This window comes from Mobula birostris, chromosome 20, assembly GCF_030028105.1.
Source record: "Mobula birostris isolate sMobBir1 chromosome 20, sMobBir1.hap1, whole genome shotgun sequence".
Classification (NCBI taxonomy): Eukaryota; Metazoa; Chordata; class Chondrichthyes; order Myliobatiformes; family Myliobatidae; genus Mobula; species Mobula birostris.
The window spans coordinates 4,996,583-5,023,414 of NC_092389.1; the positions used below are offsets into that span (position 1 = coordinate 4,996,583).

The 26,832-nt window shown below is 42.4% G+C and overlaps 1 protein-coding gene across 3 annotated transcripts in view; it reads left to right on the forward strand.

The window, feature by feature from the left end:
- LOC140212745 (beta-secretase 1) overlaps positions 1–26,832 on the forward strand; it is a 187,669-nt gene that overhangs the window by 132,699 nt on the left and 28,138 nt on the right. For all 3 annotated transcript variants that reach the window (XM_072283898.1, XM_072283897.1, XM_072283899.1), the window contains one exon: positions 24,614–24,751. In XM_072283898.1, coding sequence (XP_072139999.1) covers positions 24,614–24,751 — 138 coding nt within the window. The remainder of the gene's footprint in view (positions 1–24,613; positions 24,752–26,832) is intronic.

A 26,832-nucleotide genomic window follows, 5' to 3' on the forward strand; every position in this document is an offset into this window, starting at 1 on the left:
CGAGTTGCGATCTCGACGTTCAACCCGGCACGGATGGAAAGCCTACTCGGGAGCGGCCCTGACTGGATTTGAACCCGGGAAGCTTCATTCCAGAGTCCGGCGCTGATGTCGTTGCACCACCAGCCGGCCCATGCTGTAGGCGTTCTATGAATTCTAATCCCTTAGTATTCTCCTTCACCTGTCTGATAGAGCAACTTTATGCCTTCCTTTTGCTCTCCTGATTTCTTTATGAATATGATATGAATCCCTTTACTATGCTAAAGTCTCCCAGGGATTTGTGTGAGAAAGTGGCACTGAGATTAAAGTTTGTAAAACCACGTGACAGAGCAACAGAATTAGGCCATTCATCCTATTGATTCTGTTCTGTCATTTGATCATCTCTGATTTATTATCTCAACCCCATTCTCCTGTCTTCTCCCCATAACCTTTGACACCCTTACTAATCAAGAAACTATCAACCTCTGCTTCAAAATATACTGAATGATTTGGCCTCCACAGCCATTTGCGGTAAGGAATTAACATGTTCAGCACCCTTTTGCTGAAGAAATTCCTCCTCATCTCTGTCCTAAAGGGACATCCTTCTATTCTGAGGCTGTGCCCTCGAGTTCTAAACCTTCCCATGATTGGAAGTGTCTTCTGCACGTCAACTCTATGTGGACCTTTCACTATTTGGTAGGTTTTAATGAGATTCCCTCTCTTTCTTCTGAGCTCTAGTGAGTACAGGTGCAGGGCCATCGAGTGCTCCTCATGTGTTAACCCTTTCATCCCTGTTATCTCTTATCTATGATCTAATTGAAAGGCAGGGGAGACACGAGGAGGCTGAACAGCCTTTTCCTGCTTTTACTTCTATATGTTCTTGTGCCTTGTGCATGAGTGATCCAGCTCGTCTTTCTCCCCATGCCCTGCTAATTCTTTTCTTTCAAAAGAATTGGTGCACCCAATCACCTCTCACACTGCAATTGTCTCTGCTTCAGCTGTTGCTGCTGGTGAAAGGGGAGGTGAGGGTTGAAGAAGTAAGTAGGAGAGATCAGAGATTGGGGAAGAAATTCCAAAGTTTAGGACATGGTGGCAAATGGGGAACTGATAATGAGTGATGAAAATCGGGCAAGGAGGAGAATGAGAATTGGGAACAATTGGGCATCAACAGTTACAGGCAAGAGCATGGGGCTGAGAGAATAATATATCAGCCATAATCAAATAGTGGAGCAAACTCTTTCTTTTCAAATCTTTTTATTGTTATATAAAAGAAATAACATGAGTACATTGAAGTAACAACACTTACAATGTCTCAAAAAAGACATTATCTTAAAGATTGAAAAAAATTTTTGTGATAACAAAAAAAACCTACTAAGCAGAAAAAGTGAGAAAAAAAAAGAACCCATTAGGTGTACAACTCCGGAGCCATGCGTCATACAAAAAGCTTCTGAAAATAAACATCAAACCACCAGCAAGAAAATAAAATATACCAAACAATTTACAATTAGATCGTGGAAAAAATCTATCAATTAGCTCAAATGATAATGAGCAAATGAGCCCCATCTTTTCTCAAAATGAAATAAAGGTTTAACTTCTAATTTTCTCCAAACTAAGACATAGCATCACTTGAGAGAACCATTGTGACAAAGTGGGAGCTGATGTATCCTTCCACTTCAACAAAATGGCCCTCCTAGCTATCAATGTAACAAATGCAATAACATGTTGGTCAGACACAGAAACACCATGAATATTTTGAGGAATTATTCCAAAAAGCACAGTTAATTTATTAGGTTGTAGATTAATTTTAAGTGCTTTAGAAACTGTTGAAAAAACCGTCTTCCAGAACTGTTCTAATATAGAACAAGACCAAAACATATGTGTCAGTGTAGCTACCTCCATTTTACATCTATCACAATGACTATCAACATTAGAAAAGATTTTAGAAAGTCTCTCCTTCGTCAGATGATAACGATGTACAATTTTAAATTGAATCAATGAACGGCTAGCACAAATTGAAGAAGAGTTAACCAACTTCAAAATCCGCATCCAATCCTCTGTCATAAAAGTCAAATTGAGTTCCTTTTCCCAATCCTGTTTAATCTTAGATAAAGGGCATTTATCCCATTGTAATAATAAATTATAAATTCTTCCAATAGAACCCTTGATCGAAGGATTCATACTCATAATAGTATCTAACAGGTCAGCCTCCAATATGTAAGGAAAATTACTTAAATATTTTTGTGGAGCAAACTCGATAGACTGAATGGCCTAATTGTGCTCCTTTGTCTTATGGTCTAACATTGAACATCATTCCATGTGTACTAAACCACTCAGATTTGGGTATCCATAGCTAACCCAAGGTTGGAAATGACTCACAGCGTTTATGTTGTAGCATGCTGAGGGAAATTACACCATTACCTCTTGAGCAAGAAGTATTTGTACAATTGGCTCTAAAAATGTGGAAGAGTTCAGAATTTCATGGATTACTGTTAATCTACTGCCAGCCACCAACTGATGGCCATTAGACTTCTGAACTCCCTGCCGCCTCGTATTCGGAGTGTCACTGGTTAGTCTTTTCTGTACCTTACACTATTTAATTTATGCACTTTAGTTTGTTATTTGTGCAGGATTCATCTGTGGATTTTATCCTGACCTTCATAAATTATCGTGTGTTGTGTGTACTACTGTGCTTTACACCCTGGTTCGGAGAAACATGTCTCATTTCTATATACATTATTTAAGTTATATATAGTTAAATGACAATAAACTTGACTTGAAAGGCACTTCATTGCTGGAGATGGTATGTGCATATCATGGTACCTAAGGTACTTCAGAAATAATAACAGGGTGTAAAGTGATGGAATGGGCTGCCGGTGATGGTGATGGAGGTGGAAACAATAGGGTCTTTCAAGAGACTCCTGGATAGGTACATGGAGCTTAGAAAAACAGAGGGCTATGGGTAAGCCCAGGTAGTTCTAAGGTAAGGACATGCTCAGCACAGCTTTGTGGGCGGAAGGGCCTGTATTGTGCTGTAGGTTTTCTATGTTTCTATGGAGTATTACTTATTGTTGGTGTTCAGAAACCTGCGTTGAAGGAGAAAGTTATTCCTTATTTTTTTCCTGAAAACTTGCAGAAGGAGCCTAAATCGATTCTCATTAGAAAATAGATTAAGATGGACAAGATCCAATTCACAGAATAATGAAAAAAAAATCTATTGAGCAGATGCTGAGAGAGGTGTGATGCAAAGCAAGCAGGGTAGGACAGATTATAAACTGGAGGGAGCCTCGACAAATTTCAACATCTTGCACTACAACAGATATAATCTTTTTAATTGCTGGATTCAGCGTATTATTCTTAACTATTAGTACTATCCTTAGCTATTTTTTTGTCCTGTTTATTTACTAGTATTATCTATTTAAAGTTATGCTATAACAGAGAGTTTGGCTCAAGTTGTAATGTTGCCACCCAGATAATACCAGAGTTAAATTTGGCCAATAAAATCAGTTTAAAGCAAATGGATATTTAATTTTATTTTAAAGGAGGTCATTCAGTGAGGTCCTGACCATCATATCATCTAAATTTTATCATTTTAATTGAGCCTTATTGCTTTTTTTTTGAAAAAATTGCTTTAGGCTATAAATCAGCTTGTGGTTTGGTCTCCCGGGGTAGCATCAACTACTACTACTACTACGTCGACTCAGGCCTAGGGGGCCGGCGTCAGGCACGATGACGAACTCTCCACTTCTCCCTCTCCCTCATCAGTGTGTTCAGTTCACCTACATTAGCCGCGCCGCTGTCTTCTAGGAGCGTGTTGCCCATAGTCTTGGGAGGGCGCCCAGGGTTCATCCTCCCATGCTTGGGCTCCCATTTGATAACTAGGCTGGCAGGTAGCTCGGGGTGGCGTAGACAGTGCCCCGCTCGTTGCAGTCTTCTCGCCTCGATTTTAGTGGTGAGCATCGGTAGGTTGCTATAGAGCTCGACGTTCGTCATGTGCTGTTGCCAACTCACGTCAAGAGCCATCCGGAGCATTCGTGTATAGCAACCATCTAGAGACTTTCACATCGTCTTGCTGAGTGTCCACATCTCACATCTGTACGTGAGAATGGACTCTGTGACTGCTATGAGAATCCTCTTTTTAAGCCCTCTGGTCAGGTTCGACTTCCAGATTTCCTTCATGTCGTTCATAGCCCACCACATCAGTGTCTTCCGTATCTTTATGTCCTTCTCCGAACTCATCATTCTTGACCCGAGGTACTTGTAGTCGAAGACTTTCTTAATGGTATCATTCTTTATGTTCTTGAGAGTACCTTCATAGTAGTTAAACACCATGTACTCTGTTTTTTTAGTGTTTAGGTGAAGTCCAACTTTATTGCATTCAATTCCCACTTTTGTCAGTAGCTGCTGTGCTTCCTCCATCTGGTCAGAGAGCAGGACTATGTCACCTGCAAAATCGAGATCTGTGAGCGTAACCTTTTGGTTTGTCCTGGTTTTCTGGTAAAACCAAGCTTGCCATGATCTTTGGTAGCTTGACATAGAGCATAATCAAGGACGATTATAAAGATGTAGGGTGTCAGAATGTCTCCTTGCAGCACACCAGCTAGGAGCTCGAACACTGCTGTCAGGTCAGGGCCTTGCCTTGGTACCGGTACCACGTAGCCCAGTACTACCTGTCTCGGGTCGGGTTGTCAGCAACTCAACCCACACCCCCCCCGGTGCACTTCAGTTAACCAGGGAGGAGGGTGTGTAGGCACCCAGCAGGACTAAAAACAAAACCTGTCAAGGGGTGGATGAACTCTTTGTGAGTCAACGGCCACCTACTGTCTGTGTGAGGAGTGATGCGCCACGCAGTCTTTCGTTTCGCGCCTTGTAAGGCATCATGATGACAGGATAGCGTCAAAGTGAGAATTAAACCAGTTTATAATTGAGCACAGTGAAATTTGTTCACTGAGAGAAAATTAATTTTAAAAGATGTTCTGATTAGTTCTGAAATATATCTAGATTGTGGTGAGCTAGGATTCAGTGTTTTGTTGTGTTTGTATTCACAAAATTATATTTAGTTCACATCTTTAATGAAGACAACTTTCATTTATCCAGAACCTCCAACATGCTGGAGTGTTTCACAAGATGTTGAAGCAACATTGCCTCTAATTTTTTTTTACACCTGCACAGATTAACCATTGCTCTGAGAAGCAAATTTTTACACAGCCTGAAAACTGCATGGAACCTTAAATGTTCTATTTTGTAATCTGCATACTATGAATATTTAGAATGAAATTTTAAGAAACGTATTTCTGATTTTATTTATTGATTGAAGAGAATAATGAAATACAGTACAACAAAGAAAATCATCCATGTTTTGAAAACTTTCCCTCATATGGCTTTATTGCAGCTGCATGGCAAGAAAGGTTATGTGCGTGGGAGCATTTCTGTTACTGCGTGGCTGTGCACCCGCACAGCTTGGAGGGAACAGTGCTTTTGATATTGAACAATTTATCGGATTTAAGCGCACAATAATTTATCACATGTATATTGAAATATACAATGACATGCATCGTTTGTATTAACAACCAACATACTCAAGGATGAGCTGGGCAGCCTGCAAGCGTTGCCACACATTCTGGCACCAACGTTGCATGCCTACAACGTTCAGCAGAACAACACAAAATCAAATCACCTTTGATTCTTTATAGCACTTAACCTTAACTAGGGGTAGTATATAGTAGTCAATGAGCCTACCAGCACACTTTTGAGGGATGGGAGGAAACAAGGGCATACAGGAGAAACCCACATAGTCACGGAGGGAAGTGCTGGAGGTCAGGATTGAATACAGGTCCCTGGAATTGTGAAGCAGCAGCACTAGCTGCTTCAGAGAGAGGTGGAATTGTTGATCAAAGAATAGAGTTTGTGCAAGTGACTCAAGATGATCACTATGGTATTTCCAAGATTTAGTTGGAGTATTCTTCTGCTCCACCTGTTGCATTCTAGAGTTTGAGGAAGGATGAAAAGAGAAGGCAGTGAGGGGAAACAGAGAGTCATCAGAGCATAAGGTTGGTGGAGATGTCAACAGGGTGGTCTTGGGCTACAGGATGATATCAATGTGCTGAGAAATGGCAGATGGAGTTTGATCCAGGCAAATGTGAGGTGAAATATTTTGGGAATTGGGACATACTTCATGAATAGTAGGGTCTCTGGGAGAGTTGAGAGGCAGATGGACCTTGGTGTGCCTGCAGATGGCAATGCAGGTAGATAACATGGTTAAGGAGACAGGCAGAAGACTGGCATATATCAGTCACACAAGTTAAAACAATAGGAGATGAGAGTGTCCCCACAAAATCACTCTCACTCTTCCCCAGTCAAATCCCTGGATCAACCATGAGATCCGCTTTCTGCTGAGTGCCAGGTCAGAGGTATTCAAGTCTAGTGACCACGAAAGTTACAAGGTGTCTAGATACAATCTCACAGCAAAGTGGCAATTTCAGACTAAACAACAAAGGATGCTGGACAGCTGCGGCAGGGCTTGAATGTCATCATCTCTTATAAAGTAAAAACAAGCAACACAGGCAACGATTCACCTTCAAGGACTCTTTGTCTCATGTTCTCAATACTTACTGCTTATTTATTTATTTATATTATTAACTTATTTTTGTATTTATAGTTTGTTGTACTTTGCACACTGTTTGAATGCCCAAGTTGGCACGGTCTTTCATTGATTCTGTTATGGTTATTATTCTATCATGGATTTATTGAGTATGCCCACAAGAAAATGAATCTCAAGGTTGTATATGGTGGAAATATAAAGCTGTCAGTTGTGCCATCTTTCAAATATCTGGGGAGCATTCTCTCTGAGGATAGCGGCATTGACAACGACATCCAGAGCCGCATTAAACAGGCGTCAGCTGCCTTTGGGAGACTTCGGCGTAGAGTCTTCCAGAACAGGAGCCTTCGTCCCTCCACAAAGGTCGCCGTATACCAAGCGGTCTGTGTCACCACCCTCCTTTATAGCTGTGAAGCTTGGGTAACCTACAGCCCTCACATCAAGTCCTTGGAGCACTTCCACATAAGCTGCCTCCATCACATCCTGGGAATTACCTGGCGTGAGCGGGTGCCTCACACTGAAATACTTGTAAAGACCAACTGCAGGAGTATTGAGGCCACGATCACCCAGCGTCAGCTGCAGTGGCTGGGGCATGTGATAAGGATGCCCCCATGTCGGCTACCCCGCAGAGTGTTATACGGCCAGCTACATCATGGTCAACGCTCAGCTGGAGGGCCGAAGAATCCCTATAAGGATCAGATAAAGAATGCTTTAAGGAAATGCAAGATCAGACCCGAGGACCTGGAGGATGTTGCTGCTGACCGTACCACTTGGCTACAGTTGTGTAGGGATGGGGTTCGTATTCTGGAGATGGAAAGAACAACCAGAAGACAGCAGAAGAGAGCCAGGAGAAATGCAGCCATGGTTGCCATCACTACCACATATACATGTCCCACCTGCAACAGAGCTTGTGGGTCCAGGATAGGACTGTATAGTCATCAAAGATCTCACCGTTAAAGGAGTGGACGTCGTCATCAGATTTCGATGGACAACTGAAGAAGAAGAATACGTACTTTGATAATAAACTTATTTTGAACTTCCCTGGGACTGATTAAGGGTCTCGGCCTGAAACATCGACTAGTTATTCATTTCAATAGATGCTGCCTGACCTGCTGAATTCCTCCAGCATTTTGTGTGTATGTGTTACTCTGGATTTGCAGATTTTCTCTTGTCCCTGATGAAAGATGATGCTTTCCTGCAACAGCATTTCCTGTAGATGTGCTCAATGTGCTTCACGCATAATGCACTGGGCCATATCCACTACTTTTTGTAGGTATATAACATTAGGAAGAGTATAGGTTAAGGTAGACTGCAGGAAACTTTTCTCTAATCAGAGATAGATAAAAATAGAGGATATAAGTTTATAATGTGTGAGAGATTTGAGGAGGATGATTTTCATCCAGAGCATGGTGTGCATTACCATTGGGAGTGGTCGAAACAATGTCACTGACAGTATTAAGAAGTATGTAGATAAATACATGAATCACCTGTCCGGAGAAGGCTTTTGGTCAAAATGTGTTATAAGAATGGATGTGTGCCACTGGTTGGTATGGGCTGAATAGTCTGTTGCCAACATGCATTATCCTTTGACTCCATGCACTTAAGAAACTGGTGCTGGGTTTTGTGCATGATCTTGCTTAGGGCCGATATGTAGATGGGCATCATGGCGTTGCTATGGTTAAATCCCTTGGGAATACCAGAGCTGAATTTGAACTGGTTTATTACTGTCACGTGTACTGACATACAGTGGAAAGTTTGTTTTGCACACTGTTCATACTGATCTAATGATTACACAGTGCATTAAGGCAGAACAAAGTAAAACAATAGCAATGCAGAATAAAGAATATAGCTAGTGAGAAAGTGTCCTACAGGTAAACCATAAGATGCAAACCCATAATGAAAAACACAAGAGATTCGCAAACACTAGAATTCTTTTGCAACATGCACAAAATGCTGGCAGAACACAGAAGGTCAGGCAGCTTCTATGAAGAGGAATAAACCAGAAAGCAACATCCATCATCTCGGATGCCCACCATCCAGGCCAAGCTCTCCTCTCTTTGCTGCCATCGGGAAGTGAGTACAGGAGCCTTAGGTGCCACACCACCAGTTTCAGGAACAGTTATTACCCCTCAACCATCAGCCTCCTGAACCAGTGTGGATAACTTCACTCATCTCAATACTGAACTGATTCCACAATTTATGGACCTACCTTCAAGGACTCTACAACTCATGTTCTCAGTATTATTTATTTATTGTTATTATTTGTTTTATTTTTGTATTTGTGCATTTTATCTTTTTTTGCACATTTATTGTTTGTCAGTCTGTGTTTGTGTGTAGTTTTTCATTGACTCTGTTGTATTTCTTTGTTCTACTGTGAATGCCTGCAAGGAAATGAATCTCAGGGTAGTATATGGTAACATATACGTGCGTTGATAATAAATGTACTTTGAAGCTTGAACTTTGATAATATTGGAAAGATAGGAGAGGTACATGAGAGCAGCACCATTGCCGAGGTCTTCATTGCCACTGGGTCTAAACTAACAGAAGAATCGCAGTAGTTCCACAGTTGAAGACAATTGTGGACAGGCAGTAAATGCTGGCCTTCTTGTAGCTAGCCTGATCACAAAAATGAATTTTGAAAAAAGAAAAAAACTGGCATTAATTTGTAACGGTAGCAAAATGCACAGTATCCACACAAACGGGGGTTTTGGGAGGGGGGGCTTGCGCCTCGATCTCACACGTTTGTTGGGGCCAGAGATAGTCTTCCCTAGACTTATGCAGCCGAGGAAAACCTGAGTGTTTCGTATACAACAGGAGTTTAATTTCCGAATGGTGTTATCTTAGATGAAATCCTTAATACATTTATGTTGACCCACTTAAAGTAAAGTAAGTTCATTCTGTATGCAAATCTGTTGCAGAAAATTGCTTATTGGGACTCCACATTGAAATAGCTTGCACTCAATGTAAAAAAAAATTGACAGTGAATTTTTACGATACATAAGTCAGCATGTTTATTGAGAAACCCAACTTTGTGCACAGGAATGTAAACCCACAGGTGTTAACTATTTTCAGATGAAAGCACCGGGATGATTAGAACAATGAGCCAAGAGAACTGGCCTGGTCTATAGGCTATAAATACAATGCTGAAAGTTAATACAAGCCACAGTCATAATAAAAAATAGCGAAACCATTCTTTCAGAGTTTAGGTTATTATCATGACCTTCCATCATGGAGAGCCATCCGTTCAAACGAATAAGCCCATCAAACTGTTACAAATTAATGCCACAAAATAACAGACAGCACACTGCATACAATTAAAGGAATTACGTTTATGAATCTTAACTAGAGTGTTAGTAAAGAATAACAAAAAGAAAAAGGCCCATTCTAATTAAACAGTCAAATGTGCACAAGTTGGATCTCATCTTGAACACATTCCACATCTTCCCTTATCTTCAACAGTAACCCAAACAAACAGAAAGCAGAACAAACAGCTCTTACAGAGCTGCTAAATGAAATACCTACAGCATAACAGTAAAGATGTGAACCAGGACACTATATACAGTGACATGCAAAAGTTTGGGCACCCATGGTCAAAATTTCTGTTACTGTGAACAGTTAAGTGAGTAGAAGATGAACTGATCTCCAAAAGTCATAAAGTTAAAGATGAAATATTCTTTTCAACATTTTAAGCAAGATTCGTGTATTATTTTTGTTTTGTACAATTTTAGAGTGAAAAAAGGAAAGGAGCACCACACAAAAGTTTGGGCACCCCAAGAGATTTGAGCTCTCAGATAACTTTTACCAAGGTCTCAGACCTTAATTAGCTTGTTAGGGTTATGGCTTGTTCACAGTCATCATTAGGAAAGGCCAGGTGATGCAAATTTCAAAGCTTTATAAATACCCTGACTCCTCAAACCTTGTCCCAACAATCAGCAGCCATAGGCTCCTCTAAGCAGCTGCCTAGCACCCTGAAAATTAAAATAAATGATGCCCACAAAGCAGGAGATGGCTATAAGAAGATAGCAAAGCGTTTTCAGGTAGCTGTTTCCTCATTTCATAATGTAATTAAGAAATGGCAGTTAACAGGAACGGTGGAGGTCAAGTTGAGGTCTGGAAGACCAAGAAAACTTTCCGAGAGAACTGCTCGTAGGATTGCTCGAGAGGCAAATCAAAACCCCCGTTTGGTTGCAAAAGACCCTCAGGAAGATTTAGCAGACTCTGGAGTGGCGGTGCACTGTTCTACTGTGCAGTGACACCTGCACAAATATGACCTTCATGGAAGAGTCATCAGAAGAAAACCTTTCCTGCATCCTCACCACAAAATTCAGCGTCAGAAGTTTGCAAAGGAACATCTAAACAAGCCTGATGCATTTTGGAAACAAGTCCTATGGACTGATGAAGTTAAAATAGAACTTTTTGGCCGCAATGAGCAAAGGTATGTTTGGAGAAAAAAGGGTGCAGAATTTCATGAAAAGAACATCTCTCCAACTGTTAAGCACGGGGGTGGATCGATCATGCTTTGGGCTTGTGTTGCAGCCAGTGGCACAGGGAACATTTCACTGGTAAGAGGGAAGAATGAATTCAATTAAGTACCAGCAAATTCTGGAAGCAAACATCACACCGTCTGTAAAAAAGCTGAAGATGAAAAGAGGATGGCTTCTACAACAGGATAATGAACCTAAACACACCTCAAAATCCACAATGGACTACCTCAAGAGGCGCAAGCTGAAGGTTTTGCCATGGTCCTCTCAGTCCCCCGACCTAAACATCATCAAAAATCTGTGGATAGACATCAAAAGAGCAGTGCATGCAAGACGGCCCAAGAATCTCACAGAACTAGAAGCCTTTTGCAAGGAAGAATGAGCGAAAATCCCCCAAACAAGAATTGAAAGACTCTTAGCTGGCTACAGAAAGCGTTTACAAGCTGTGATACTTGCCAAAGGGGCTGCTACTAAGTACTGACCATGCAGGGTGCCCAAACTTTTGCTTCAGGCCCTTTTTGTTTTTTTGTTATTTTGAAATTGTAAAAGATGGAAATAGAAAAGTAATCTTGCTTAAAATATTAAAGAAATGTGTCATCTTTAACTTTATGCCTTTTGGAAATCAGGTCATGTTTTACTCGCTTAGCTATTCACAGTAACAGAAATTTTGACCGGGGTGCCCAAACTTTTGCATGCCATTGTATATGTTTATATATTTACAATGCATTTTCTAACTGTTGGCAGTTTTTGTGATTAACTGACCAGTCCCCTTGTATATATTCTGCAAACTGATAAATTGATTTCATATTATCATTTAGTAGGCAAGGTGAGGAGGACCTGAAGAGAGATTTTAGTAAACTAGGTCGAAAGCTGAGAAACAAGATCTCCAGGGTAGTAATCTCTTGATTGCTGCCTATGCTTTGTGCCAGTGAAGGTAAGAATAGAATGATTCGGACGGTGAATGCGTGGCTGAGGAACTGGTGCAGGGGGCAGGGGTTCTGATTTAGACCATAAGACATAGGAGCAGAATAAGACCATTCAGCCCTTGAGTCTGCTTTGCTATTTCATCATGGCTGATCCCAGATCCCACTCAACCCCATACACCTCTCTTCTTACCATATCCTTTGATGCCCTGATCAATCAGGAAACTATTAACTTCCACCTTAAATAAACCACGGTCTTGCCCTCCACCACAGTCTGTGGCAGAGCATTCCACAGATTTAATACTCTCTGACTAAAAAAATTACTCTTTACCTCTGTTCTAAAAGGTCGTCCCTCCATCTTGAGGCTGTGTCCTTGAGTTCTAGATACCCCCATCAAAGGAGACATCCTCTCCACATCCACCTTATCTCGTCCTTTCACATTCGGTAGGTTTCAATGAAATCCCCATGCATTCTTCTAAATTCCAGTGAGTACAGGCCCAAAGCTGCCAGACTTTCCTCATATGTTAACCCCTTCATTCTGGGAATCATCCTCGTTAACCTCCTCTGAACTCTCTCCAATGACAACACATCCTTTCTGAGATATGGGGCCCAAAACTTGACAGTACTTCAAGTGTGGCCAACACTGCATTTGCCTTCTTTACCACAAACTCAACCTGTAAATTACCCTTCTGGGAGTCTTACACGAGAACTGTTAAGTCCCTCTGCACCTCTGATGTTTGAACCTTCTCCCCTGTTAGATAATAATCTGCACTATTGTTCCTTTTACCAAAATGCATTGTCATACATTTCCCAACACTGTATTCTATCTGCCACTTTTTTGCCCATTCTTCCAATTTGTCTAGGTCCTGCTGCAATCACATTGTTTTCTCAGCACTACCTACCCCTCCACCTATCTTTGTATCATCTGCAAACTTTGCCACAAAGCCATCAATTCCATTATCAAAAGCATTGACAAACAATGTGAAAAGTAGCAGTCCCTATACTGACCCCTGTGGAACACAGGCAATCAACCAGAAAAGGCCCAATTTATTCCCACTTCCTGCTTCTATCCAGGCCAGTGCTTTCCTGTAATGCAATGGGATTTTATCTTGTTAAGCAGCCTCATGTGTGGCACCTTATCAAATACCTTCTGAAAATCCAAGTAAATGACATCCACTGCCCTTCCTTTGTCCACCTTGCTTGTTACTTCCTTGAAGAACTCTAACAATTTATGAATCATTGGGATCTGTGCTGGGGAAGGTATGACCTGTACGAAAAGGATGGGTTACACCTGAACCTGAGGGGGTCCAATATCCTTGCAGGTAGGTCAGCTAGAGTTGTTCAGGGGGGTTTAAACTAATTTGGCAGGGGGATGGGAACTGGAATGACAGTGATGAAGATGAGGTGGTTGGTTTACAAACAGAGGCAATGTGTAGTGAGACTCCTAACAAAGAGATGCTGATGATTGGGCAAAATGGCAGTCAAGAAGATGAGTTGCAAGGTAAAAGGTGGACAAAATCGAAAAGGGTGAACACGGGACTGATGGTGTTATATTTGAATGCGCACAGTATATGGTATAAGGTAGACAAACTTGTAGCACAGTTACAGATTGGCACGTATGATGCTGGAGGCATCACTGAATCAGGGTTGAAAGAAGATTACTGCTAGGAGCTTAATGTCCAAGGATACACATTGTATCTAAAGCACAGGCAGGAAGGCAGAGGGGGGTGGCATTACTCTGTTGGTAAAAAAAAAAAATGAATTGATACCATTAGAAAGACATGACATCGGATTGGAAGGTGTGGATAGAGCTAAGGTACTGCAAGGGTAAAAAGACACTATTTGGAGTTATATACAGACCCCCAAACAGTAGTACACATGTGGTCTACAAGTTACGATGGGAGATAGAAAAGGCATGCCAAAAGAGCAATGTTGCAATAATTGTGGGAAATTTCAGTATGCAGTGCGGTTGGGGAAAATCAAGTTGGTGCTGGATCACAAGAGGGGGAATTTCTGGAATGCCAACAAGATGGCTTTTTAGTGAAGCTCATGTTTGATCCCACTGGAGGATCAGCTATTCTGGATTAGGTGTTGTGCAATGAACCAGAACAGATTAGAGAGCTTAAGATAGTAGAACCCTTTGGGGAAAGTGATCAGAATATGATCAAATTCACCCTGAAATTTGAGAAGAAGCAACTAAAGTCAGATGTATCAGTATTACAGTGGAGTAAAGGGAATTACAGAGGCATGAGAGGGGAGTTGGTCAAAATTGATTGGAAAAGTATACTGGCAGGGATGACGACAGAACAGCAATGGCTGGAATTTATGGAAACAATTTGGAAGGCACAGGATATATCCATCTCAAAGAGGAAGAAGTATTCTAAAGTCAAGATGACACAACTGTGGCTAATGGGAAGTCAAAGCCAACATAAAAGCCAGAGAGGGCAAATAACAGAGCAAAAATTAGTGGGAAGTTAGAGGACTGGGAAGCTTTTAAAAACCAACAGAAGGCAACTAAAAAAATCATTAAGAAGGTAAACATGGAATACCAAAAGTTAGCCAATAATATTAAAGAAGATACCAAAAGTTTGTTCAGATACACAAAGTGTAAAAGAGAGGCGAGTGGTTACCAGACCGCTGGAAAATGATGCTCGAGAGGTAGTAATAGAAACATAGCAACATAGAAAACCTACAGCACAATACAGGCCCTTCGGCCCACAAAGCTGTGCCTAACATGCTCCTACCTTAGGCTCTACCCATAGCCCTCTATTCTTCTAAGCTCCATATAGCCATCCAGGAATCTCTTAAAAGACCCTATCGTTTCCACCTCCACCACCGCCGCCGGCAGCCCATTCCATGCACTCACCACTCTCTACGTAAAATAACTTACCCCTGACATCTCCTCTGTACCTACTTCCAAGCACCTTAAAACTGTGCCCTCTCGTGCTAGACATTTCAGCCCTGGGAAAAAGCCTCTGACTATCCACAAGATCAATGTCTCTCATCATCTTATACACCTCTATCAGGTCACCTCTCATCCTCCATCGCTCCAAGGAGAAAAGGCCGAATTCACTCAACCTATTCTCAAAAGGCATGCTCCCCAATCCAGGCAACATCCCTGTAAATCTCCTCTGCACCCTTTCTATGGTTTCCACATCCTTCCTGTAGTGAGGTGACCAGAACTGAGCACAGTACTCCAAGTGGGGCCTGACCAGCGTCCTATATTGCTGTAACATTACCTCTCGGCTCTTAAACTGAATCCCACAGTTGATGAAGGCCAATGCACCGTACGCTTTCTTAACCACAGAGTCAACCTGCGCTGCAGCTTTGAGTGTCCTATGGACTTGGACCCCAAGATCCCTCTCATCCTCCACACTGCCAAGAGTCTTACCATTAATACTATATTCTGCCATCATATTTGACCTACCATAGCGAACCACCTCACACTTATCTGAGTTGAACTCCATCTGTCACTTCTCAGCCTATCAATATCTGGTTGAAACCTCTGACAACCCTCCACACTATCCACAACACCCCCAACCTCTGTGTCATCAGCAAACTTACTAACCCATCCCTCCACTTCCTCATCAGGGGTCCCAGAACAGATCCCTGAGGCACACCGCTGGTCACCAGCCTCCATGCAGAATATGACCCGTCTACAACCACTCTTTGCCTTCTGTGGGCAAGCCAGTTCTAGATCCACAAAGCAATGCTCCCTTGGATCCCATGCCTCCTTACTTTCTCAATAAGCCTTGTATAGGGTGCCTTGTATAGGGTACCTTATCAAATGCCTTGCTAAAAATCCATATACTCTACATCTACGGCTCTGTCTTCATCAATGTGCTTAGTCACGTCCTCAAAAAACTTCAATCAGGCTCGTAAGGCATGACCTGCCTTTAACAAAGTCATGCTGACTATTCCTAATCATATTATGCCTCTCCAAATGTTCATAAATCCTGCCTCTCAGGATCTTCTCCATCAACTTACCAACCACTGAAGTAAGACTCACTGGTCTATAATTTCCTAGGCTATCTCTACTCCCTTTCTTGAATAAGGGAACAACATCCGCAACCCTCCAATCCTCTGGAACCTCTCCCGTCCTCATTGATGATGCAAAGATCATCACCAGAGGCTCAGCAATCTCCTCCCTCGCTTCCCACAGTAACCTGGAGTACATCTCGTCCAGTCCCGGTGACTTAGCCAACTTGATGCTTTCCAAAAGCTCCAGCACATCCTCTTTCTTAATATCTACATTCTCAAGTTTTTCAGTCCACTGAAAATCATCCCTACAATAGCCAAGATCCTTTTCCATAGTGAATACTGAAGCAAAGTACTCATTAAGTATCTCCGCTATCTCCTCCGATACCATACACACTTTTCCATTGTTACATTTGATTGCTCCTATTCTCTGACATCTTATCCTCTTGCTCTTCACATACTTGTAGAATGCCTTGGGGTTTTCCTTAATCCTGTCCGCCAAGGCCTTCTCTTGGCCCCTTCTGGCTCTCCTAATTTCATTCTTAAACTCCATCCTGCTCGCCTTATAATCTTCTAGATTCATATCATTACCTAGTTTTTTGAACCTTTCGTACACTTTTCTTTTCTTCTTGACTAGATTTTCAACAGCCTTTGTACACCACGGTTCCTGTACCCTACCATCCTTTCCCTGTCTCATTGGAACGTACCTATGCAGAACCCCACGCAAATATCCCCTGAACATTTGCCACATTTCTTCCGTACGTTTCTCTGAGAACATCTGTTTCCAATTTATGCTTCCAAGTTCCTGCCTGATAGCCTCATATTTCCCCTTACTCCAATTAAACGTTTCCCTAACTTGTCCGTTCCTATCCCTCACCAATGCTATGGTAAAAAAGATAGAATTATGATCACTATCTCCAAAATGCTCTCCCACTGAGAGACCTGACACCTGACCAGATTCATTTCCCAACACCAGATCAAGTACAGCCTCTCATCTTGTAGGCTTATCTACATATTGTGTCAGGGAACCTTCCTGAACACACCTAACAAACTCCACCCCATCTAAACCCCTCACTCTAGGGAGATGCCAATTAATATTTGGGAAATTAAAATCTCCCACCACAACACCCCTGTTATTATTACACCTTTCCAGAATCTGTCTCCCTATCTGCTCCTCGATGTCCCTGTTACTATTGGGTGGTCTATAAAAAAACACCTGGTAGAGTTATTGACCCCTTCCTGTTCCTAACTTCCACCTACAGAGACTCCGTAGACAATCCCTCCATGGCTTCCTCCTTTTCTGCAGCTGTGGCACTATCTCTGATCAACAGTACCACACCCCCACCTCTTTTGCCCCCCTTCCTATCCATTCTGAAACATCTAAAGCCTGGCACTTGAAGTATCCATTCCTGCCCCTGCACCATCCAAGTCTCTGTAATGGCCACAACATCATAGTTCCAAGTGCTGATCCACGCTCTAAGCTCATCCGCTTTGTTCATGATACTCCTTGCATTAAAATAGACACACCTCAAACCATTAGACTGAGCGTGTCCCTTCTCTAATGGGGGACAAGGGAATGGCAAATGAACTGAATAAGTATTTTACATAGAAACATAGAAAATAGGTGCAGGAGTAGGCCATTCGGCCCTTCAAGCCTGCACCGCCATTTATTATGATCATGGCTGATCATCCAACTCAGAACCCCGCCCCAGCCATCCCTCCATACCCCCTGACCCCCGTAGCCACAAGGGCCATATCTAACTCCCTCTTAAATATAGCCAATGAACTGGCCTCAACTGTTTCCTGTGGCAGAGAATTCCACAGATTCACCACTCTCTGTGTGAAGAAGTTTTTCCTAATCTCAGTCCTAAAAGGCTTCCCCTCTATCCTCAAACTGTGACCCCTCGTTCTGGACTTCCCCAACATCGGGAACAATCTTCCTGCATCTAGCCTGTCCAATCCCTTTAAGATCTTATACGTTTCAATCAGATCCCCCCTCAATCTTCTAAATTCCAACGAGTACAAGCCCAGTTCATCCAGTCTTTCTTCATATGAAAGTCCTGCCATCCCAGGAATCAATCTGGTGAACCTTCTCTGTACTCCCTCTATGGCAAGGATGTCTTTCCTCAGATTAGGGGACCAAAACTGCACACAATACTCCAGGTGTGGTCTCACCAAGGCCTTGTACAACTGCAGTAGTACCTCCCTGCTCCTGTACTCAAATCCTCTCGCTATAAATGCCGGCATACCATTCGCCTTTTTCACCGCCTGCTGTACCTGCATGCCCACTTTCAATGACTGGTGTATAATGACACCCAGGTCTCGTTGCACCTCCCCTTCTCCTAATCGGCCACCATTCAGATAATAATCTGTTTTCCTATTTTTGCCACCAAAGTGGATAACTTCACATTTATCCACATTAAATTGCATCTGCCATGAATTTGCCCACTCACCCAACCTATCCAAGTCACCCTGCATCCTCCTCACAGCTAACACTGCCACCCAGCTTCGTGTCATCCGCAAACTTGGAGATGCTGCATTTAATTCCCTCATCCAAGTCATTAATATATATTGTAAACAACTGGGGTCCCAGCACTGAGCCTTGCGGTACCCCACTAGTCACCGCCTGCCATTCTGAAAAGGTCCCGTTTATTCCCACTCTTTGCTTCCTGTCTGCCAATCCATTCTCTATCCACATCAATACCTTACCCCCAATACCGTGTGCTTTAAGTTTGCACACTAATCTCCTGTGTGGGACCTTGTCAAAAGCCTTCTGAAAATCCAAATATACCACATCCACTGGTTCTCCCCTATCCACTCTACTAGTTACATCCTCAAAAAATTCTATGAGATTCGTCAGACATGATTTTCCTTTCACAAACCCATGCTGACTTTGATCATTTCACCGCTTTCCAAATGTGCTGTTATCACATCCTTGATAACTGACTCCAGCAGTTTCCCCACCACCGACGTTAGGCTAACCGGTCTATAATTCCCCGGTTTCTCTCTCCCTCCTTTTTTAAAAAGTGGAGTTACATTAGCCACCCTCCAATCCTCAGGAACTAGTCCAGAATCTAACGAGTTTTGAAAAATTATCACTAATGCATCCACTATTTCTTGGGCTACTTCCTTAAGCACCCTGGGATGCAGACCATCTGGCCCTGGCCCTGATGCATTTTGCATCAGTCTTCACTGTGGAAGACACTAGCAGTATGGTGGAAGTTCGGGAGTGTCAGGGGTCACAAAGTGGGTGAAGTTACCATTACTAGGGAGAGTGTTCTTGGGAAACTGAAAGATTTGAAGGTCACCTGGACAAGATGGTGTACACCCCAGCATTCTGAAAGAGGTGGCTGAAGAGATTGTGGAGATATTAGAAATGATCTTTCAAGAATCATTAGATTCTGGAGTGATTCCAGAAGACTGGAAAATTGTAAATGTCACTCCATTTTTCAAGAAGAGAGAGGGGCAGAAGAAAGGAAACTATAGGCCAGTTAGTCTGACCTCAGTGGTTGGGAAGATGTTGGAGTCGATTGTTAAAGATATGGTTTCTTGGTACTTGGGGGCACATGATAAGATAGGCAATAGTCGGCCTGGTTTCCTCAAGGGAAAATCTTGCTTGACAAATCTGTTGGAATTCTTTGAAGAAGTAACAAATAGGATAGACAAAGGAGAATCAGTTGATGTTGTGTACTTGGATTTTCAGAAGGGCTTTGACAAGGTGCCACACGTGAGGCTGCTTAACAAGGTATGAGCCCATGGTATTACAGGGAAGTTTCTAGCATGGATAAAGCTGTGGCTGATTGGCAGGTGGCAAAGAGTAGGAATAAAGGGAGCCTTTTCTGGTTGTCTGCCAGTGACTAGTGGTGTTCCACAGGGGTCTGTGTTGGGACTGATTCTTTTTACATTGTATGTGATCTGGATGATGGAATTGATGCCTTTGTTGCAAAATTTACAGACGATACAAAGATAGGTGGGGGGCAGGTAGTTTTGAGGAAATAAGAGAGGCTACAGAGGGACTTGGACAGATTAAGAGAATGGGCAAAGAAGTGGCAGTGTTGGGAAGTGTATGGTCATGCACTTTGGGAGAAGAAATGAAAGAGTTGACTATTTTCTAACTGGAGAGAAAATACAAAAATTTGAAGTGCAAAGAGACTTGGGAGATCTTGTGTCGGATTCTCTAAAGGCTAATTTGCAGGTTGAGTCTGTGGTGAGGAAGGCCAATGTGATGTTAGCATTCACTGCAAGAGGACTGGAATATAAAAGCAAGGATGTTATGTTGAGACTTTATAAAGCACTGGTGAGGCCTCACTTGGAGTGAGCAATTTTGGGCCTCTTATCTTTCTGAGCCTGCATTCACTAGAATTCAGAAGAATGAAGGGTGAAAGGCCTTGAGAGGGTGGATGTGGAGTGGATGTTTCCCGTGGTGGGAGAGTCTCAGACAAGAGAACACAGCCTTAGAATAAAGGGATGTTATTTTAGAATGTAGATGAGGAGGAATTCCTTTAGCCAGAGTGGTGAATCTGTGGAATTCATTGCCACAGGCAGCTGTGGAGGCCAAATCTTTATGTATACTTAGGGCAGAGTTTGACTGATTCTTGATTGATCAGAGCATGAAGGGATACAGGGAGAAGGCAGGAGATTGGGGCTGAGAGGAAAAATGGAAGAGCCACGATGAAATGGCGGAGTAGGCTCGATGGGTTAAATGGCCTAATTCTGCTCCTATATCTTATGGTCTTATATATGGTAATAAACTTTATTTCTGTGGTGTCCATACAGATACTACAGTGCATTCAGGTAGTACAAGGGAAAACAATGACAATGCAGAATACAATGTTACAGTTATAGAGAGAGTGCAGTGCAGGCAGACAATAAGGTACAAGGCTATGACAAGGTAGATGGTGAGGTCAAAAATCCATCTTCATATACTAGTGAACTGTTCGATAATCTTATAACAGCAGGAACCTGGTGTTATGCGCTTTCAGACTTTGAGTTCAAGTTTAATTGTCATTCAGACATACAGGAATATCTATGAATATAGCCAAACAAAACTATGTTACTCTGGGGCCAAGATGCAAAACACAGTACCAACAGTCACACACAGCACATGTAAGATATCAATAAAATACAGTCACACACAAAATATAATATGGCCCAAGTCCCTGAGTCCATGGATGTTGTCAGCAAGCGGAAGCCTGCAGCAGTCTTCAGACAAGCGCAATCCACTAGGCGAACACTGGGGGGCAGCACCAATGCCAGCATGAACACTGTGCCATACTGCCTCCGGGCACCGGGTCCAATGCCTCTCTCCTCTCCTGCACCATACTGTCTCCAGGCACCGGATCCAACGCATCTCTCCTCTCCTGTTGCAGACAGGCAACACCGCGGTATGACGCCTAGTCCTCACTAAACTGAGGCCATGCAGTTCCCGCGCCATCAGTTGCACCAATAAGCCAGTGAACTAGACTTGCAGCATTCCACATTACTGATTTAAGAAAATCTTGGACAGGTACATGGATGAGAGGTGTATGGAGGGATATGGTCCAGGTGCAGGTCAGTGGGACTAGGCAGAAAAATGGTTTGGCACAGCCAAGAAGGGCCAAAAGGCCTGTTTCTGTGCTGTAATGTTCTATGGTTCTATGATATCCATCAGGGTCTTGCGATCACAAAAAATATGACTAAGACAGTTATTTACTGTTAGATTGCACGCTGCCTTTTTTATAGTAGGCAGCAACAACAAGTCTAGCTCCTCTCCAAAAGAGCAACTCACTGATGGGGTATATCTGCAGTGTTTGAAGGTCTTAATGTCCAGTATTGTCTTGCAATCACAACAAAGGTGTTTAAAAAAACAGTAACAACCTTGGTTGACCTTGTAGAGACCACTGCGTCTGAGCTTGCCGCTGTCTTATCGGATGGCCGACGAGAGGGGGGAAGAAGAGAGGGTGTCCATGTTGAGTGGGATCTTTGATTACATTTGCTGTTTTACTGAGGCTGCGAGAAGTGTAGGCAGAGCCCATGGAGGGGAGGCTGGTTCCTGTGATATGCTAATCTGTGTCCACAACTCTCTGTAGTTTCTTGCAGTCACAAGTAGAGGGGTTGATATACCAAGCCATGATGCATCCCAAGAGGATGCTTTCTATGGTGCATTGAATAAAACTGGTGAGGGTCAAAGAGGACATGCCGAATTCCTTTAGGCTCCTGAGAAAGTAGAGGAGCGGAAGCACTTGGTCATTTGGTATACTGTACTGATTTGATCTCAGTTTCTTGCAAACTATCAGTGTTCCTGCAGCAGCTTCAGTTGTGATATTCCCTTCACAATGCTCTCAATACTATCTGAAAGCTTGTGGCTATCCTATGGCCTTTTGCAGAAGGTAGATATTGTTACCACCAGGTCTGTTAAATAAGTAGGGGTTTACTTTATATTACTGAAAACAGATGCCAAGTGGCAGTCAGGACTTGGCTGATAGCAATGTTGCCTCTTAACTCATAGGTTTCAATTTCAAGTCCCACTTCAGAGACCTAAGAACAAGAATCTAAGCTGATGTTGCAGAGCAGAACCGTCAGAGGTGATGCTTTTTGAGTAGGACATTAAAAGTGAATTCTTGATAGCTCTTGGAAAGATGTGAAAAATACTACTCTGAAGACAAATAGATGAGCTACTCTTACTGCCCTAGTCTATATTTATCTCTTAATCAGCAGTACTAAAAAAAGATTATGTGATCATTGTCGCATACCTGCTTATTGACTGCTGGGTTTCCTACATTAAAAGAATGTTTACACTTTGAAACTATAGTGGAAAATTTGAGACAGCATGGATTTGAAAGATCCTCCATAAAACATGGCTGTTTTTATGTCTGCTCTCAAGACATGAATAATTTCATTAATGTAGCAACATTAATAGGGAATATCCTTGTTTAATACAAATATATATGGCAAATCATTAAATAAAAAATAAAAGCAGAGATATGTTAACTTGACGCATGGGTAAGACAGTAGTTTGACTAAGGAATATAAAATGATTTTGCAAGTTCATTGGTTAGAAAGATATGCTTTGTATTTTGTTGCAAGAAACCACAGCAAATTCCTAAAACGTGATTAAAAGTTGATCCTTGACTTTTGAAATCTGGGGAACATGATGAGAAAATAGAACGAATTTATAAGAATGTCATGGTGGAAGCCCTTGGAGATGAGGAGAAATTATTTTTTGTAATGAAAATTGGTGCTTGTTGTAAAGTAAATCAAAGAGAGATATTGAAAGTCAGGTTTTTGTTTTTAATTTCATTTTTAGGATGGCAGTTCTAGCATTCACTGCCCATTGGTAATGAGGAGGAGATCTCCATAGTCCCTCTGCTGCTGTTATAGTGCTGATTTTTTTTAAAACAATGCATTTTTAGACCGTACACACTACAGCCACAGTGCAGCAGTGGTAGAGGGAAGAACGTTTCTGCTTGTGGATGTGGTGTCAGTCACGGTGGCTCCTTTGTATGAAAGATAGGATGCCAGTCACGGGGGTTCCTTCATTCTGGAACGTGTTGAGCTTTCAAAGTGTTGTTGGAGCCTCACATATCCACACAAGTGGAAGGCATTCCATCATACTCCTAACCTGTTTGTGTCTTCTAGATAGTGGAGAGGTTTTGGAGAGTGCAGAGCTCAGTCAATCTCCATGGGATACTCCACCTGGAAACTGTTGTTGAAGATGGAGTACTTATGTGGATGGTTTTAGATTTCTAATCAGCTGGTATACAGAAAGGTGCTGGAAAAGGGTTAGTATCATCATGAAAGATCCCACCCTGTCCATGTACTGTTTGTTCCACTCCAGTCAGGGAGCAGGTTACATAGCATCCATGCCAGAACCAACAGACTTAAGACCTGTTTCTTTCTCAAGCAGTAAGGCTGATCAACACCTCCACCCACTAACTCCAGCACTACTTTATTATTTCCCATCAGTCACCTGTTGTACAGCCTAGTGTCACTTTATGGACATATGATCAGTCTATGTATATAAGCTCTCTTATGTATTTATATTGTGTTTTTTATTATTATTGTGTTCTCTATCTTTTGTGTTTTTTTTTTGTGCTGCATTGGATCCAGAGTAACAATTATTTTGTTTTCTTTATACTTGTGGATAGGAAATGACATTAAACAGTCTTGATAAGATCATTGTTCCTGTCTTCTTTCTAAGATGTCTTCTATCTGCAAGATTCGTTCTTCCAGCATCTTACTCTGTTGGTTGCCTCTGTTCAGATATCCAGGGCTAAAAGACATGCCTCTCCTATCAGGCTTCCCCTTCTCCAGCCCTTTATCTCTTTCACCAATTGACTTCCCAGCTCTTTACTTCACCCCTCTCCCTCTCCCAGTTTAACCTATCATTTACTACCTTGTACTTCTTCCTCTTCTTCCCCCCCCCCCAACCTTCTTACTGACTTCTCATCTCTTTTTTTCCCAGTCCTGGTGAAGGGTCTTTGCCCGCAACATTGATTGTTTACTCTTTTCCATAAATGCTATCTGCCCTGCTGAGTTCCTCCAGCATTTTGTGTGTGTTGCCTCAGCAGTTGATGGATCAGGTCTAAAATGCAAGAAATTATCTTGATGTTAACCCATTGTTTATCTCCTCCCCTTGTCTCCCCCATCCTCTCTTCCCACTCTCATTATCTTCTCCACAGCCTGATGAAAACCTGGAACCCTTCTTTGATTCACTCGTGAAGCAGACCCAAGTCCCCAACATCTTCTCGCTGCAGTTGTGTGGAGCAGGCTTTACCCTGAATGAAACGGATGCAGCATCGTCTGTGGGGGGAAGCATGGTGAGTGATGGCTCTTCTTCAGTGCAAATTCTTTTCTTGAATTCAGGCATCATGCAGTTAAGTGCTGTGATCAGTTATTTAGGGAAAATTGCTAGTCTTGCTTATTCCTCCAGTACGTAATCTGGATTGGCAACCATCCAGACCCTGAGCCAAGGTGGCCTTGATGGTAGAAGAACTGCAGAAACAAAATCTGAGGCAAAGCGAGGGATGTTGAAAGCAGATACCTCTCTTCCTTGTACAAGGCCAATGAGAAATGATGTGGTTGATGCATCTGCATGAATATCTACTACACTTACCTTTGCCTGGTGCTCTGCTTTGAAGAGATCAAGTGTACTTCTGTTGTCTATGTGAAAATAAACATGATTACAAGTAACAAGATCGAGAGTAGGCTATGCAATTTTTTAAATCAAAAATTATTGATGATCTGGAATCCCCTTCCTCAATCCTGTCTCATTTTCTCACTTCTTGATTTATTATCCAAGAACCTATATTCTGAAATGAATTCAGTTTGAATCTAACAGAAAAGTATCAGAATTTTGATTGAAAATCTTCAACAGAGCCAGAGCTGTTTCTCATCTCTCATCTAGCAACCAGCTGTTTACCTTGGTTTACCAAGGTTGCTCATAGATGCTGTTAGACGTTGGTAGAGTGGCCAGTGACCAAGGTAATGCTGTCCCATTCCTCCTCGTGGGCAAATCTACTGTGGGCAGCACAGTAGCATAGTGGTTAGTGCAACGCTTTATAGAACCTGCTGTAAGATTGAGGTTCGATTCCTTCTGCTGTCTGTAAGGTGTTTGTACAATTTCTCCATCATTGTGTGGGTTTCCTCCCACATTCCAAAGATGTATGTTAGCGAGTTGTGGGTTTGCTATGTTGGCACCGGAAGCATGGGGACACTTGGAGGCTGGCCAGCACAATCCTTACTGATTTGATCTGATACAAACGGCACATTTTACTGAATGTTTCGATGTACACGTGACAAATAAAGCGAATCGTTCTTTTTACTGTGCCTTCCTCAGAGCAGGAGCTAACTCCATATAGATACCCAATACACCTGGAGGAGATGGGAGCTCAGTGGAGCAGAGAGAGTTGCCATAATCTGACTGTGTGACAGAACTGGCCAGAGAGGCTGGCTGACGTTTGCCTATTCCTGGCATTGGTTGCCTGCCCCCTGCAACATGGTGGTTAATAAGTGGAGATGGCTCACTCCGTACAGGAGATGGTGCATCGTTTCAAGCCACTTTAAAGGAAATAGTGCAGGGCTGCTTCCATTGACTGTACAGGTTGGGATTAGTTGCTCTACTTCCAGGTAATGCACCATTTCATCTGTTCTAATTAACAAGATAAGTCAGAGCCACAGCTACTGGTTCCTGCGTGCACGTCTGGTAAGGGAATTAAAGGCTTTACTATTCTCCTTACGAGCCGTGTACTAAGAGAATTAAAGCTCCTGCACAACATTGCCAGACTGGGCAAGACCGTGAAGGCCAATGCCATCTGTTAGACTGAATCCTAGTTAGTCATCTCACACTCAAAAGGAAGTAACGTGTGTGAAGAGAGAGAACAAGAGGGAGATTAAAAAAAAAGCTGCTGTTCGATGTCAGCTTCTGTTTATCTGTCACAGCAGTACAGTGCAAAGATATAGAAATTACTATAAATTACAGAGAAAATAAAAAGTGTTTAAAAAAAAAAGTACCCAGACTCTCCCTCCAGCCCTTTACCTTTCCCCACCCACCTGGCTTCGCCTATCACCTTCTAACTTGTCCTCCTCTCCCCCCATCTTTTTTTTATTCTGGCATCTTCCCCCTTCCTTGCCAGTCCTGATGAAGGGTCTCAGCCCAAAACATCGACTGTTTATTCCTCTCTATAGTTGCTGCCTGACCTCCTGAGTTCCTCCAGCATTTGGCTTTTTAGCATCTGCAGGATCTCTTGCATTTCTAACAAAATAGTGTTAATGTTCTGAAATACAGTGAAGATCAGTTGTTTTACATGCCATCCAGACAGATCATGCCATTTATAACACTGAACAGCAAACTTTTTCAAAAGTATTGCTTCCTCAGTTTTTTTTTGTGTTAGACTGCTTG